At 45.2% G+C, this 16,007-nt stretch overlaps 1 protein-coding gene across 2 annotated transcripts in view; it reads left to right on the forward strand.

The window, feature by feature from the left end:
- The window catches only part of GNL3L (G protein nucleolar 3 like), a 71,284-nt gene extending 65,152 nt beyond the window's left edge, over positions 1-6,132 (forward strand). For both annotated transcript variants that reach the window (XM_077283922.1, XM_077283923.1), the window contains 2 exons: positions 5,583-5,754; positions 5,937-6,132. In XM_077283922.1, coding sequence (XP_077140037.1) covers positions 5,583-5,754; positions 5,937-5,989 — 225 coding nt within the window. In that variant the 3' untranslated portion in view covers positions 5,990-6,132. The remainder of the gene's footprint in view (positions 1-5,582; positions 5,755-5,936) is intronic.
- The last annotated feature ends 9,875 nt before the right edge of the window (positions 6,133-16,007 follow it).

Genomic DNA, 16,007 nt, shown 5'->3' on the forward strand with positions numbered 1-16,007 from the left:
GCTGAATCGGTGTGTGTGACACCGATCCAGCGATGTCTTCACTGGTAACCAGGGTAAACATCGGGTTACTAAGCGCAGGGCCGCGCTTAGTAACCCGATGTTTACCCTGGTTACCAGCGTAAATGTAAAAAAAAAAAAACAGTACATACTCACCATCTGATGTCCGTCAGGTCCCTTGCCGTCCGCTTCCTGCTCTGACTGAGATCCGGCCGTACAGTGAGAAGTGAGAGCACAGCAGTGACGTCACCGCTGCGCTCTGCTCTCACTGTACGGCGGCACTCAGTCAGAGCAGGAAGCGGACGGCAAGGGACCTGACGGACATCAGATGGTGAGTATGTACTGTTTGTTTTTTTTGGTAACCAGGGTAAACATCGGGTTACTAAGCGCGGCCCTGCGCTTAGTAACCCGATGTTTACCCTGGTTACCCGGGTGCTGCAGGGGGACTTCGGCATCGTTGAAGACAGTTTCAACGATGCCGAAGTCGTTCCCCTGATCGTTGGTCGCTGGAGAGAGCTGTCTGTGTGACAGCTCCCCAGCGACCACACAGCGACTTACCAACGATCACGGCCAGGTCGTATCGCTGGTCGTGATCGTTGGTAAATCGCTATGTGTGACGGGGCCTTAAGTCACTCGGATATGGTGGTATGTGCGCCAATATGTCATCCCCAGAGGATAATACTGAGCGACCACTGGAGGAGCTAATGTTACCAGCACGTGACACTAGCAAAAAGGGTAGTGGACACTCTAAATTGAGTGATCCCACAGAAAAATCAGGAAAGGACAGCAGGTCAACCCGGTCCACACCCCAGGCTAAGCAGACATCCCTACAGCCGGTATTTTATGGTCATACAGCCGGGTGAGATTGTTTTAAAACTATACTGAGCTCATGGTCGCATATTTGTTTCTATTGTTTTCACAGGCCAAAAAAGCGGGGAAGACCAAGCATAAGCAGTGCGCATTATGTGCTGAACCCCTGCCTGCCTGCTTGATACTTATCCCAAAAGATTATGCCAGTTTTGCATAAGTAGTACCTTGCAGGAGGAGGGGTCAAAATGGAGGACATTCGCTTAATGATCCGGCAGGAACTACAGTCCTTTAGTGGCCCTTCTTTGAATGTAGAAAAGAAATCCAGTAAAAGGTTACCCTCACTCAGAGCAGACACATCTACAGAGAGTGGAGAGATAGATTCAGATATTTCACAGGCCTCGGGTTCTTCAGATGAAGAGGTCTATGTATGTTTCCCAACAGATGGTATTAATAATCTGATTAAATCTGTAAGAGACACAATGGGTCTATCAGAAACCAAAGAACTCCAGACTCCGCAAGAGGTTATGTTTGCGGGTCTCTCCCAGCGGAAAGGTCGTGTGTTCACTGTAAATCAGACTATTAAAGATCTGGTTAAAAGAGATTGGAACAAACAGGGGCAAAAAGGGTTTGTGCCCATAGCTTGTAAAAGACGCTACCAACATCATGACGAGGACCTAACCACATGGGCTAAAGTGTACGCTGCTGTAGCCTCTACTTCTCGCTGCTCCTCCTTGCCTGTAGAAGATGTGGGGACCCTGTCTGATCCAATGGATCGGAAATCGGATGCACTTCTGAAAAGATCCTGGGAAGCCTGCATAACGGCATTCAAGCCAGCAATTTCGGCCACATGTACGGGCAGATCTATGCTGGTCTGGCTGGATCAACTGGACCAGATTATAAAGAATGGGATGTCAAGAGAAAAATTACGTTCTACTATTCCCTTGATTAAAGGTGCTGCTTCTTTTTTGTCAGATGCCTCTATAGACTCTCTCCGTTTGGCAGCCAGAACAGCTAATCTAACCAATACAGCTCGTAGAGCGTTATGGTTGGTTGAAAAATTGGAAAGGTGATGCCCAATCCAGGTCTAGGCTATGTGCGATACCCTGTCTGGGTGAGTACCTTTTTGGGACTGTGCTAGACAAATATACTGACTAAAGCAAGTGAGGGGAAAAAAGGGTTTCCTAATTCTTTCATTCCCTCCTACAGAAGGGCATTCAGGAAGCCGCCATTTGGCAGGAGAAAAGACTTTAAGACCGCTGTAATAACAAAGAATTCAGACAGAAGGGGAACCTATTTAATAGACGTCCCTTCAAACCTGCTGATAGATCCCGCTAGTTCTTCCCTGCCAATAGGGGGTAGATTGCTACATTTCAGTCACCAATGGAAGAAAATAACTATTAATTCCTGGGCCATTAATATTGTATCATCCGGCCTCACCTTAGACTTTATCCGGAGACCTCCGGATTCCTTCCTTTTGACTTCCTTAAAATCTCGGCCACAGCAGGAGGCAATAGAGCTAGAAATTTAAGTCTCTCTTGGCTAAGCAGGTGTTAATAGAAGTTCCCGAGTCTCGGAGAGGATTTTACTCTCCGTTGTTTCTGATTCCCAGGCTTGATGGATCCTTCAGGACTATAATAAATTTAAAGAAATGAAATACCTTTTTAAAATCTAAAACCTTTAGGGTATGTGCACACGTAGAAAGGTCCACTGCAGATTTTTCCGCAGCGGATTTGATAAATCCGCAGGGCAAAAACAGTGCGTTTTTCCTGCGGATTTATCGCGGATTTACTGTGGATTTACCGCAGTTTTTGTGCGGTTTCTACTGCGGTTTTAAACCTGCGGTTTTCTATTATGGAGCAGGTGTAAAACCGCTGCGGAATCCGCACAAAGAATTGACATGCTGCGGAAAATAAACCGCTGTTTCCGCGCGTTTTTTTCCGCAGCATGTGCACTGCGAATTGTGTTTCCCATAGGTTTACATTGTAGTGTAAACGCATGGGAAACCGCTGCGGATACGCAGCAAAATGTGCAGGGTGTGCACATGGCCTTAAAATGGAGTCTATACGTTCAGCTATTAAAAACCTGTTTCCTGGTTGCTATATGGCGGTTTTAGATCTTAAAGATGCGTATTACCATCTACCTATACATCAATCACATCAGTAGTTCCTTCGAGTAGCTGTTACAATAGGAGGCCAGATTTGTCATCTACAATTTAGAGCAATGCCCTTCGGGTTGTCCATGGCTCCCCGAATTTTTACAAAATTATTATTAGAGGTGCAGTATGGTGGGCACAACTACATACTAGAAGACTGCAAAAATTGGTCTTAGAGGATGATATCAGAATGCAGGGACATTTAAAAGGCATAATATTCCTCTCATCAGACGTAGTTCGCTCCCTTAAATGGTGGTTAGACCCGGAAAATCTCTCGGGTGGAGTTCCTTGGGTGGTAGTCCCTTCAAGCATAATTACCACAGACGCTAGTCCTTGGGGCTGGGGTGCACATTTTAATGAGGAGGTAGTTCAGGGTCAGTGGTCTAGGACAGAGACTAGTGACTCTTCTAATGTAAAGGATTTGAGAGCAATATATTATGCCATACTCCACTTTCTTCTGAAGCTACGAGGCTCCCATACAAGAATTCTTTCCGACAACACTACCTCAGTAGCTTACTTAAACCATCAAGGAGGTACGCGGTCAAACAGTCTCATGAGCGTTACAACAAACATCATGAATCTAGCCGAGAGGAATCTTTTGTCCCTGTCAGCTGTACATATCAGAGTATAGACAATTTTTGTGCAGACTTTCTCAGCCGCCACACCCTTCATCAAGGAGAATGGATACTCAGCAGACGGATCTTCAAGATGATAACTACCCGATGGGGAGTACCTCAGATAGACTTATTTGCAACAAGATCCAACAGACAGGTCAAAACATTCGCCTCGTTGTGCAGGCAGGACAATCCGGACGTATTTGACGCTCTGCAGATTTCATGGACATTCAGTCTGGCTTATTCCTTTCCCCCATGGAATCTTCTTCCTCCCTTATCTTCCTGATAACTACAGGAAGGGGCAAGAGTATTGTTGATAGCTCCATTTTGGCCCAAGAGGCCATGGTTTTCATGGCTAAAGGCAATGTCGATTTCCGACCCTTGGATTCTTCCTTAGACCCGAGACCTCCTGTCACAGGGCCCCTCAGGTCAAGGGTATGAATTTGACAGTTTGGAATTTGAGAGGAAATTATTGAAACTTAGAGGATTCTCTGAAGGTTTAATAAATACACTCATGAAAAGTAGAAAACCATCCACTACAAAAATTTACGCCAGGGTCTGGGGAAAGTTTCTCGAGTTTCACACAGGACCGGTGTGTACAGAAATACCTATATTTCCCATATTAGAGTTTCTGCAGAAGGGACTTGAATTAGGTCTCTGCAAACACTCTGAAAGTTCAGATTTCAGCTCTAGGAGCTCTTTAATTGTGATATTGCAGATAATAGATGGGTATCTCATTTTATATCTGCGTGTCAACGATCAAAGCCAGTCCATATACCACAGGTCCCACCATGGGATCTAAATTTAGTCCTGGACGCATTAACAGAAAGCCCTTTTGAGCCTCTTCATATAGCCTCATTGAAATATATCATGCTAAAGACTGTATTAGTAGCAGCTTTGGTATCTGCTAGGAGAGTGAGCGATCTCCAAGCTTTGTCAATAGATCCTACGTTTTTATCACTAAGACCTGATAGGACGGGTCCATTTTTAAAATTATTCTATCTTCCCAAAGTCGCTACTAAATTGTCCCAAGATATCTTTCTACCTACTTTTTATGAAAACCACTCAATTCCAGAGGAGGAGAAACTTCATGCCCTAGATGTAAAGAGGACTGTTCTGGCCTACTTAGAACCAAGGACTGGAGGCAGAGCAGGGCTCTCTGTGTCTTTCCAGGGTAATAAGAAGGGTTCCAGACTCACGAATAATACGTTATCCCGCTGAATTAGAGCTGCAATAGTACTGGCATATAAAGCTAAAGGAAAAGATCCACCAAGAAATGTGGGAGCAAACTCTACAAGGGCTATGTTGGCTTCTTGGGCGGAAGAGGCGGACGTGCCAATAGATCTTGTATGTAAGGCCGCAACCTGGTCTTCGCATTCTGCCTTTTATAGGCACTATAGGCTAGACCTATCTTCTTCCTCTGACTTGGCTTTTGGAGTATCATTTCTTGACACGGTGGTCCCACCCAGGTGATTTGTCTCTGTAAATCTCTCAGTGGGTACTGTCGTGGGAATAGAAAAAAACGGATTACTTACCGGTAGTGCTCTTTTATAGAGCCCACGACAGCACCCACTCACATCCCTCCCTTATTATAGTTTCATGTGGTGCCTTGATGGTGAGGAGTTAAATGTAGACTGTGTATAATTTGTAAATATGTACATATAATTGAGCTTATTAACTAAATCCGAGTGGCGGTTTCTCCCATTCACTGTAATACAACTGAGGAGCGAGGGGGGGGCCCTGCCCCTTTTATCTCTCTGTAGGTTTACTGTTAATAGGGGCGGATCCCCTCTCTCAGTGGGTGCTGTTGTGGGCTCTATAAAAGAGCATTACCGGTAAGTAATCTGTTTTTTTCCCCTATTCCCATGCAACCCTTTTAATTTAATAATAATAATAATAATAATCTTTATTTTTATATTTTTAAAGTTTTATAGTTATAAAGCATCGCCTGATGGGACTCCTATGTATTTGGCTTGAACTAATCTCCACCTTGGCACTGTATTTTATAGTTTGGACCTATGACAGTCGAAATTAAAACAGTCAAAAGCAAAACCCAGGAAGAAGTGGAGCGAGTACCACGAGCTCCAAGCTTAAAGGAAATTCAATCGGTGGATCCACTGCAACAAGGACAGGCCCTGAAGGCAGCCGGCAAGAGGCGGAAGAAGCTGCAGAAGAGAGCAAGTGAGTCTCCAGCCCTGCGCTCGTCAGAACTGTAACAGCGTCAGGTAGTCCCTATGTAGATGGAGGAGATGAGTGCTGCCGACCACACAACCGGAGATTCACATTATATGCACAGGTTGTGACAGAATAGGGTCAATGCAAACCTGACATTTTCTTTTTCTTTTTTTTTTTTGTTCTTGCAGATAAAATCGCCACCAAGTTGTCAGACACATTAACACAAGCAATGAATTTTTGATTTGATGACGAGTGAAACCCAAGTTGTCTAGAAGTCTCCCGGCCGGATCTGCTGTATGTTATCGTCCTAAGACTATATGTGGCCTGTAACCTGTTGTGCGACAACGAGAAGATATTTATGCTAATTAAAACATTTGTATTGGATGAATTGCTGTTTTTTCTGTGTAAGTGTACAGTAAGTTTATGGGGGTCCGCAGACTGTCCTAAAATGACATCAGGTTGAAGCTACCAGACCATCTACTGGCAAAGGTCACCTCCCCTATTAGCCCCTTAATGTCCAATGACAGATATATCTGACATTGTACCCCTCCCCCTGTTTAATCTGGAGCATTTGTTGGTTCCATTAACCCCTTCATGACCCAGCCTATTTTGACCTAAATGACCTGGCCATTTTTTGCCATTCTGGCCAGTGTCCCTTTGAGGTAATAACTCAAGAACGCTTCAACGGATCCTAGCGATTCTGAGATTGTTTTTTTCGTGACATATTGAGCTTCATATTAGTGGTAAATTTAGGTCGATAATTTTTGCGTTTATTTTTGAAAAAAACAGAAATTTGATGAAAATTTCGCAATTTTGAATTTTTATTCTGTTAAACCAGAGAGTTATGTGACACAAAATAGTTAATAAATAACATTTCCCACATGTCTACTTTACATCAGCACAATTTTGGAAACATTTTTTTTGCTAGGAAGTTATAAGCGTTAAAATTTTGACCAGCGATTTCTCATTTTTACAACAAAATTTACAAAACCGTTTTTTTTAGGGACCACCTCACATTTGAAGTCAGTTTGAGGAGTCTATATGGCTGAAAATGCCCAAAATTGACATCATTCTAAAAACTGCACCCCTCAAGGTGCTCAAAACCACATTCAAGAGGTTTATTAACCCTTCAGGTGTTTCACAGCAGCAGAAGCAACATGGAAGGAAAAAAGGAACATTTAACTTTAGTCACAAAAATGAACTTTTAGCAACAATTTTTTTATTTTCCCAAGAGTTAAAGGAGAAACTGGACCCCGAAAGTTGTACAATTTGTCCTGAGTACGCCGATACCCCATATGTGGGGGGGAATCACTGTTTGGGCGCACGACAGGGCTCGGAAGGGAAGGAGCGCCATTTGACTTTTTGAATGAAAAATCGGCTCCAATCTTTAGCGGACACCATGTCGCGTTTGGAGAGCCTCCGTGTGCCTAAAGATTGGAGCTTCCCCACAAGTGACCCCATTTTAAAAACTAGACCCCCCAAGGAACTTATCTAGATGCATAGTGAGCACTTTGAACCCCCAGGTGCTTCACAAATTGATCCGTAAAAATGAAAAAGTACTTTTTTTTCACAAAAAAAATATTTTAGCCTCATTTTTTTCATTTTCACATGGGCTACAGGATAAAATGGATCTTAAAATTTGTTGGGCAATTTCTCCAGAGTACATCGATACCTCACATGTGGGGGTAAACCACTGTTTGGGCACACGGCAAGGCTCAGAAGGGAAGGAGCGCCATTTGACTTTTTGAATGAAAAATTAGCTCCAATCGTTAGCGGACACAATGTTGCGTTTGGAGAGCCCCTGTGTGCCTAAACATTGGAGCTCCCCACAAGTGAGACCATTTTGGAAACTAGACCCCTCAAGGAACTTATCTAGATGTGTGTTGAGCACTTTGAACCCCCAAGTGCTTCACAGAAGTTTATAATGCAGAGCCGTGAAAATAAATCACTTTTTTTCACACACAAATAATTTTTTAGCCCTCATTTTTTAATTTTTCCAAGGGTAACAGGAGAAAGTTACACAAAGTTGTACAATTTTTCCTGAGTACGCTTATGCCCCATATGTTTGGGTAAACCACTGTTTGGGCGCACGTCAGGGCTCGGAAGGGAGGGAGCACCATTTGACTTTTTGAATTCAAGATTGGCTGGAATCAATGGTGGTGCCATGTCGCGATTGGTGACCCCCTGATGTGCGTAAACAGTGGAAACCCCTCAATTATAACTCCAACACACCCCTAACCCTAATCCCAACTCTAACCATAATCGTAATTACAACCCTAAAGGTACCTTCACACTAAGCGACTTTACAACGATAACGATAGCGATCCGTGACGTTGCAGCGTCCTGGATAGCGATATCATTGTGTTTGACACGCAGCAGCGATCAGGATCCCGCTGTGAGATCGCTGGTCGTTGCTGAAAGTCCAGAACTTTATTTCGTCGCTGGATCTCCCGCTGACATCGCTGAATCGGTGTGTGTGACACCGATCCAGCGATGTCTTCACTGGTAACCAGGGTAAACATCGGGTTACTAAGCGCAGGGCCGCGCTTAGTAACCCAATGTTTACCCTGGTTACCATTGTAAATGTAAAAAAAAAAACATACTCACATTCCGGTGCCGGCGTCCGCTTCCCTGCACTCTTCCTGCATCCTGTGTAAGTGCCGGCCGTAAAGCAGAGCGGTGACGTCACCGCTCTGCTCTGTGGGAGATGCCGGAGATGTTCGGCGCTGATGCAGGAGTGCAGGGAAGCGGACGCCGGGCACCGGAATGTGAGTATGTGTTTTTTTTTTTTTTACTTTTACAATGGTAGCCAGGGTAAACATCGGGTTACTAAGCGCGGCCCTGCGCTTAGTAACCCGATGTTTACCCTGGTTACCCGGGGACTTCGGCATCGTTGGTCGCTGGAGAGCCGTCTGTGTGACAGCTCTCCAGCGACCACACAACGACTAAACAGCGACGCTGCAGCGATCGGCATCTTTGTCTGTATCGCTGCAGCGTCGCTTAGTGTGAAGGTACCTTAACCCCAACACACCCCTAACCCTAATCCCAACCCTAACCCCAACACACCCCACCCTAATTCCAACCCTAACCATAACCCTAACCACAAAAAGCGCACTGTGTTTTACTTGCGGATTTACTGCAGATATCCAGTGTTTTTTGTGCGGATTTCACCTGCGGATTCCTATTGAGGAACAGGTTTAAAACACTGCGGAATCTGCACAAAGAATTAACATGCTGCGGAAAATACAACGCAGCGTTTCCGCGCGGTATTTTCCGCACCATGGGCACAGCGGATTTGGTTTTCCATAGGTTTACATGGTACTGTAAACGTGATGGGAAAACTACCACAAATCCGCAGTGGCCTATCCTCACCGTGTGCACATAGCCTAACCCTAAGCCTAATTGCAACCCTAACCCTAATTCTAGCCCTAATTGCAACCCTAACCCTAGTGGAAAATTTAAAATAAATATATTTTCTTTCATTATTTTCCCTACCTATGGGGGTAATAAGGGGGGGGGGGGGGCTTTATTTACTATATTTTTATTTTGATCACTGTGATCACAATGATAAATATGTGCCTGGAATGAATCTGCCGGCCGGCAGATTCGGCGGGTGCACTGCGCATGCTCCCGCCATTTTGGAAGCTGGCGGCGCCCATCGTTGAAGACGGACGGACACCGGGACTAGGTAAATATGGGGGGGTGGGATTGGACAGCGAGGGGAGGACAGGGGCAGGGGAGAGGAGGGCAGCGGAGGACAGGACGGAGGGAAGGAAGGAAAGACTGACAGCGGCATAATTTTTGGGAGCAATAATATACAGTATATATATATATATATATATATATATATATATATATATATATGTGTGTGTGTATATGTATATATAATGTGTGTATATACAGGAAGAAGCACACGCGAAACGCACGTCGGGGCTGTACGGTTCAGCGTGCCATTCGGGCGAGCACATTGGGAGAGACAGGTGTGCCCTGTCAGGTTTAATAAGTGGGATTTCTTGCCTTGTAAATGGGGTTAGGACCATCAGTTGTCTTGTTCAGAAGTCGGGTAGATACACAGCTGATAGTCCTACTGAATAGACTGTTAGCTGCTTTTTTCTTAAAAATTCTATGTAAAGAAAAACGAGTGGCCATCATTACTTTAAGAAATGAAGGTCAGTCAGTGCGAAAAATTGGGAAAACTTTGAAAGTGTCCTTAAGTGCAGTTGCAAAAACCATCAAGCGCTACAAAGAAACTGGCTCACATGAGGACCGCCCCAGGAAAGGAAGACCAAGAGTCACCTCTGCTTCTGAGGATGTTTATCCGAGTCACCAGCCTCAGAAATCGCAGGCTTACAGCAGCTCAGATTAGTGACCAGGTCAATGCCACACAGATTTCTAGCAGCAGACACATCTCTACAACAACTGTTAAGAGGAGACTTTGTGCAGCAGGCCTTCATGCTAAAATAGCTGCTAAGAAACCACTGCTAAGGACAGGCAACAAGCAGAAGAGACTTGTTTGGGCTAAAGAACACAAGGAATGGACATTAGACCAGTGGAAATATGTGCTTTGGTCTGATGAGTCCAAATTTGAGATCTTTCGTTCCAACCACCACGCAGAAAAGGTGAACGGATGGACTCTACATGCCTGGTTCCCACCGTGAAGCATGGAGGAGGAGGTGTGATGGTGACCACAGAGTGAAGGCAAAAGGGCCAACAAATGCTAAGCATCTCTGAGAACTCCTTCAAGACTGTTGGAAGACCATTTCCGGTGACTACCTCTAGAAGCTCATCAAGAGAATGCCAAGCGTGTGCAAAGCAGTAATCAAAGCAAAAGGTGGCTACTTTGAAGAACCTTGAATATAAGACATATTTTCAGTTGTTTCACACTTTGTTGCTAAGTATATAATTCCACATGTGTTAATTCATAGTTTTGATGCCTTCAGTGTGAATGTACAATTTTCATAGTCGTGAAAATACAGAAAAATCTTTGAATGAGGTGTGTCCAAACTTTTGGTCTGTACTGTATATATATATATATATACACACACACACACACATACACACACACACACACACACACACACACACACACACACACACACACTGCCACAATGAATTTTAAACAAAACAATTCAGATGCAGTTGAAGTTCAGACTTTGAGGGTTTGAAGGGTTTAGGAGTTTCAGCTCCTTAACATGTGCCACCCTGTTTTTAAAGGGACCAAAAGTAATTGGACAGATTCATTTTAAGTAAAATGTTCATTTTTAGTACTTGGTTGAAAACCCTTTGTTGGCAATGACTGCCTGAAGTCTTGAACTCATAGACATCACCAGACGCTGTGTTTCCTCCTTTTTGATGCTCTGCCAGGCCTTCACTGCGGTGGTTTTCAGTTGCAGTTTGTGGGCCTTTCTGTCTGAAGTTTAGTCTTTAACAAGTGAAATGCATGCTCAATTGGGTTGAGATCAGGTGACTGACTTGGCCATTCAAGAATATTCCACTTCTTTGCTTTAATAAACTCCTGGGTTGCTTTGGCTTTATGTTTTGGGTCATTGTCCATCTGTAGTATGAAACGACGACCAATCAGTTTGGCTGCATTTGGCTGGATCTGAGCACACAGTATGGCTCTGAATACCTCAGAATTAATTCGGCTGCTTCTGTCCTGTGTCACATCATCAATAAACACTAGTGACCCAGTGCCACTGGCAGCCATGCATGCCCAAGCCATCACACTGCCTCCGCCGTGTTTTACACATGATGTGGTATGCTTTGGATCATGAGCTGTACCACGCCTTTGCCATACTTTTTCTCTTTCCATCATTCTGGTAGAGGTTGATCTTGGTTTCATCTGTCCAAAGAATGTTCTTCCAGAACTGTGCTGGCTTTTTTAGATGTTTTTTAGCAACGTCCAGTCTAGCCTTTTTATTCTTGATGCTTATGAGTGGCTTGCACCGTGCAGTGAACCCTCTGTATTTACTTTCATGAAGTCTTCTCTTTATGGTAGATTTGGATATTGATACGCCAACCTCCTGGAGAGTGTTGTTCACTTGGTTGGCTGTTGTGAAGGGGTTTCTCTTCACCATGGAGATTATTCTGCGATCATCCACCACTGTTGTCTTCCGTGGGCGCCCAGGTCTTTTGGCATTGATGAGTTCACCAGTGCTTTCTTTCTTTCTCAGGATGTACCAAACTGTAGGTTTTGCCACTCCTAATATTGTATCAATTTCTCAGATGGATTTTTTCTGTTTTTGCAGCTTACGGAAGGCTTGTTTTACCTGCTTGGAGAGCTCCTTTGACCGCGTGTTTACTTCACAGCAAAACCTTCCAAATGCAAGCACCACACCTCAAATCAACTCCAGGCCTTTTATCTGCTTAATTGAGAATGACATAACGAAGGGATTGACCACACCTGTCCATGAAATAGCCTTGGAGTCAATTGTCCAATTACTTTTGGTCCCTTTAAAAACAGGGTGGCACATGTTAAGGAGCTGAAACTCCTAAACCCTTCATCCAATTTTAATGTGGATACCCTCAAATCAAAGCTGAAAGTGTGAACTTCAACTGCATCTGAATTGTTTTGTTTAAAATTCATTGTGGTAATGTCTATAACCAAAATTAGAAAAATGTCTCTGTCCAAATATATATGGACCTAACTGTATACATGAACAGATATATATACACACACACACACACACTCACACTAGATGGTGGCCCGATTCTAACGCATCGGGTATTCTAGAATATGTATGTGTGTATGTAGCAGCCACGTAGTATATAGCACGGGCCACGTAGTATGTAGGAGCCATGTAGTATATAGCAGACAAATACTACGTGGCCTGTGCTATATACTATGTGGCTGCTATATACATACATACATATTGTAGAATACCCGATGCGTTAATACAAGCCACGTAGTAAATATAACAAAGGCCATGCAGTATATAGCCGCCACGCAGTATATAAGACAGGCACACAGGCGACGTAGTATATAGCACAGACCACGCAGTATCTAACACTGGCCACGTAGTATATAGCAGCCACGCGGTATATAACACAGCCCACGCAGTATTTAGCCGTGTGGGCACCATATCCCTGTTAAAAAAAAAATAATTAAAATAAAAAAGTTATATACTCACCCGCTGGGATCCAGCGGAGCTCTGGCGATGCGCGCGCAGCTGCCGCCATCTTCCGTTGCCAGGATGCATTGCGAAATTACCCAGATGACTTAGCGGTCTCGAGAGAAACCGAAGTCTTCTGGGTAATTTCGCTATGCATCTCTGGGAACGGAAGATGGCGGCAGGCGCGAGCGCATCGTCGAACGGCGGAAGGTGAGAATAGCAGGTTTTTATTTTTTTTTTATTTTTAACAGATCTTTTTACTATTGATGCTGCATAGGCAGCATCATTTGTAAAAAATTGGGGACACACCGGGTTAATAGCAATGGTAACGGAGTGCGTTACCCGCAACATAACGCGGTCTGTTACCGCTGGCATTAACCCTGTGTGAGTGGTGACCGGAGGGGAGGATGGAGCAGGCGCTGGGCACTGACTGCAGGGGAGTAGGGAGGGACTAATCTGACTGTGCCCGTCGCTGATTGGTCGCGGCAGCCATGACAGGCACCAATCAGCGACGCGGGATTTCCGTGACGGAAGTTGCCGACAAAAAGACGGAAGTATCCCTTAGACAACTATATATATATATATATATATATATATATATATATATATATATATATATATATATATACACACACACACACTGTGATGCAGTGACCCATGTTGCAGCTAGAGGGCGCTGTATGTGCTCTTCAGGATACGCATGGAGGCGTAACTGTAATGGTGATAATGAGATAGTGACCGGCATTATTGTAAATGTCCGGTATGTATCGCAGCAGGAGTCTGCGCTGTAAGCCAGTAATGTTGTTGTTCTGGGACCTGTAGTCCCACACATATTTGTATAGTTGTAAAGGGAGGCTTACAGGGTTAGTTGGAGAGCTGGGTGGGTCTGACTAACTACACACACCTCCCACCCAGGGGAGGGGTTACAGGTACATAATGTTACCATGGTGTGGTCACATGGTGGAGAGTGTTTGGATTTGTTTGGTCCATGTGCAAGGTCCTGGAAGCCTATGTGTTGGGAGTAATCTCTCCCTGAATAGCACGTGGTGGGGCTTTGGCACCGAGTGGCCTGTAATTTAATGTTGTGATACTATGTGAGTAGACATTGATACGGCGCATGGACAACCCCGGGAATTAGAGGGGGACTGGCGGGTGTAGTGTCTGAACTGTGAGTTAAAGCCGTGTATGAAGTATGAGAGTTAAAATGTATATAATGAACTGTGCATGACCCAGTTTATGCTGCATAAAAATAAACCGCATAGACTGTTTGTGGGAGAAACCCATTCCTGTGTTCCTGAATATCATGGCCAAGTGAGTGTCCCCAAACACACTCAGTAAGCGCTATCTAATAGTGCTAGACTGCGGGCAGCGATCCAGGAGGCACGTGTGGAGGGGATTGCTGTAACTCGGCGGGGTTGCGAAGTTTGCTGTGGATCGGCGGGTCCACGAAGCTTACAAGCGTCTGGCTGTTTCTCGGCGGGGTTACGAAGAGTTGAAAGTCTGTGGTGCGGAGCCGTGCAGAGGCTTGTGGAGAGTAGGTGCAGGTACAGCAGGAGGTTCTGCAGGAGCTGCAGTTGCAACAGCAGCAGCTTGTGATCAGCACCTGGAGGTGCCGGCGGTTTGTGGCTGCAGCAGGAGCTGTGGTAGTGCCAGCAGGAGCTGGTGAGGTGTCGTAAGGACATTGGTGGTTCAGATTGTGCAGACTCTTAAAGGGCCAGTGCTAACCCAAAGAGACTTTTTTGTACTTTGCGAACTGGTGCCTGAGAGTACCGTGGGGAGTCCACGGGGTGTACCCCAGGGAAGGGGTAGTGTCCCTAAAAAAAGGTGGTGTCTGTAAAAGTGGGTGGTGCCCCCAAACGGATGGTTGCCCAAAAGGGGTGGAGTCCCAAAAGAGGGTGGTAACCCGAACAGGGATAGTTGCCCCAAAAGGGGTGGAGTCTCAAAAGGGAGCAGTAACCCAAGCAGAGGTGCTTGCCCAAAAAGGGAAGGAGTCCCAAAAAGGGGCTGTAACCCGAACAGGAATGGTTGCCCAAAAGGGGGTGGAGTCCCAACTAGAGGCAGCGGCGAATGCACTATTGGGCTGTAGACAGGAACAACGTAGTTCATGCTATGTAGGTCCATGGTATGCTGTGGATTGAACGGACAATAAGGTGTCGCTGACAGTGTCCCTTCTGGCTAGATGGGGAAAGTGTGTGATGAGGCTGATAGACCCTGGGAGTAGTGTCTTGAGGATCCATCCTGAATGTTTTGTCGCTGGGAACGGGGTCGAGTGAATGGCTCTGGTGGGGACGTTAAAGGACATTTGACAGCCTACCTATACATTGACGCGACAGAGGGGTCCACATACCACGAAGTGATTGTAGTCCCAGACTTACTTTATCCTATGGTAATAGGTCGGGACTTGGAAGCCCTGTGGGATTGGTGGTTAAAAGGAAAAGTCTCTGTACAGGTAATATGTATAGGTGGTAAAAATATGGATAATGCACCCCCTTGAGTTGACAGTCCCACGTTAGGCATGACCAGAGGAAAGGTTGTGTCTACCCAACTTACTGACCTGACGTCACCTGAAGTATACCACAATATGACTGATGGTGTGATAGTTAAAAAGAGTGGAGTTGACACCCAGATAGAGAGAGACTTGGAGGTTCACCATACTGTGGGGTGTGACACACAGACTCCGGGGGTGACACTGACTCTGAGAAAGTAAGGGAGTACAGTAAAGAAGAGCCCCACAAAAAGTGCAAGTCCTCCCATCAGCGGAGCAGCAAGGGCCACATAGAAGTTGTTCAAGTGACTCTGGCTGATAATAGAAGGTCTGGTACTTCTACCTCCCAAGAGAGTTCTCTTTCAGATGCTGAAGAGATTGGGAAGGAAGGTGATGTGTCATTGCCCGTAGCAACCGATAGGGACAAATATGGGAAAGGCTCCAGAAAACCTGATGTGGAAGAGCTGGGGTACTCAGATACCCAAGAGAGGGCTGACACTGACAGTGCTGAGTCCAAGGGTGCAGAAGTGGAGGAGGCCACCAAAGGAGTGAGGCCTGAAGCAGATACTTCCTCGAGTGATGGAAGCTCAACCAAGCCAGAGATTGGAAGAAGCGACTTAAGGAGGTTCTAGGAGACAGTAGAAGCCCGTATGAGGAGCTTC

Source organism: Ranitomeya variabilis, chromosome 2, assembly GCF_051348905.1.
Source record: "Ranitomeya variabilis isolate aRanVar5 chromosome 2, aRanVar5.hap1, whole genome shotgun sequence".
Taxonomy (NCBI): domain Eukaryota; kingdom Metazoa; phylum Chordata; class Amphibia; order Anura; family Dendrobatidae; genus Ranitomeya; species Ranitomeya variabilis.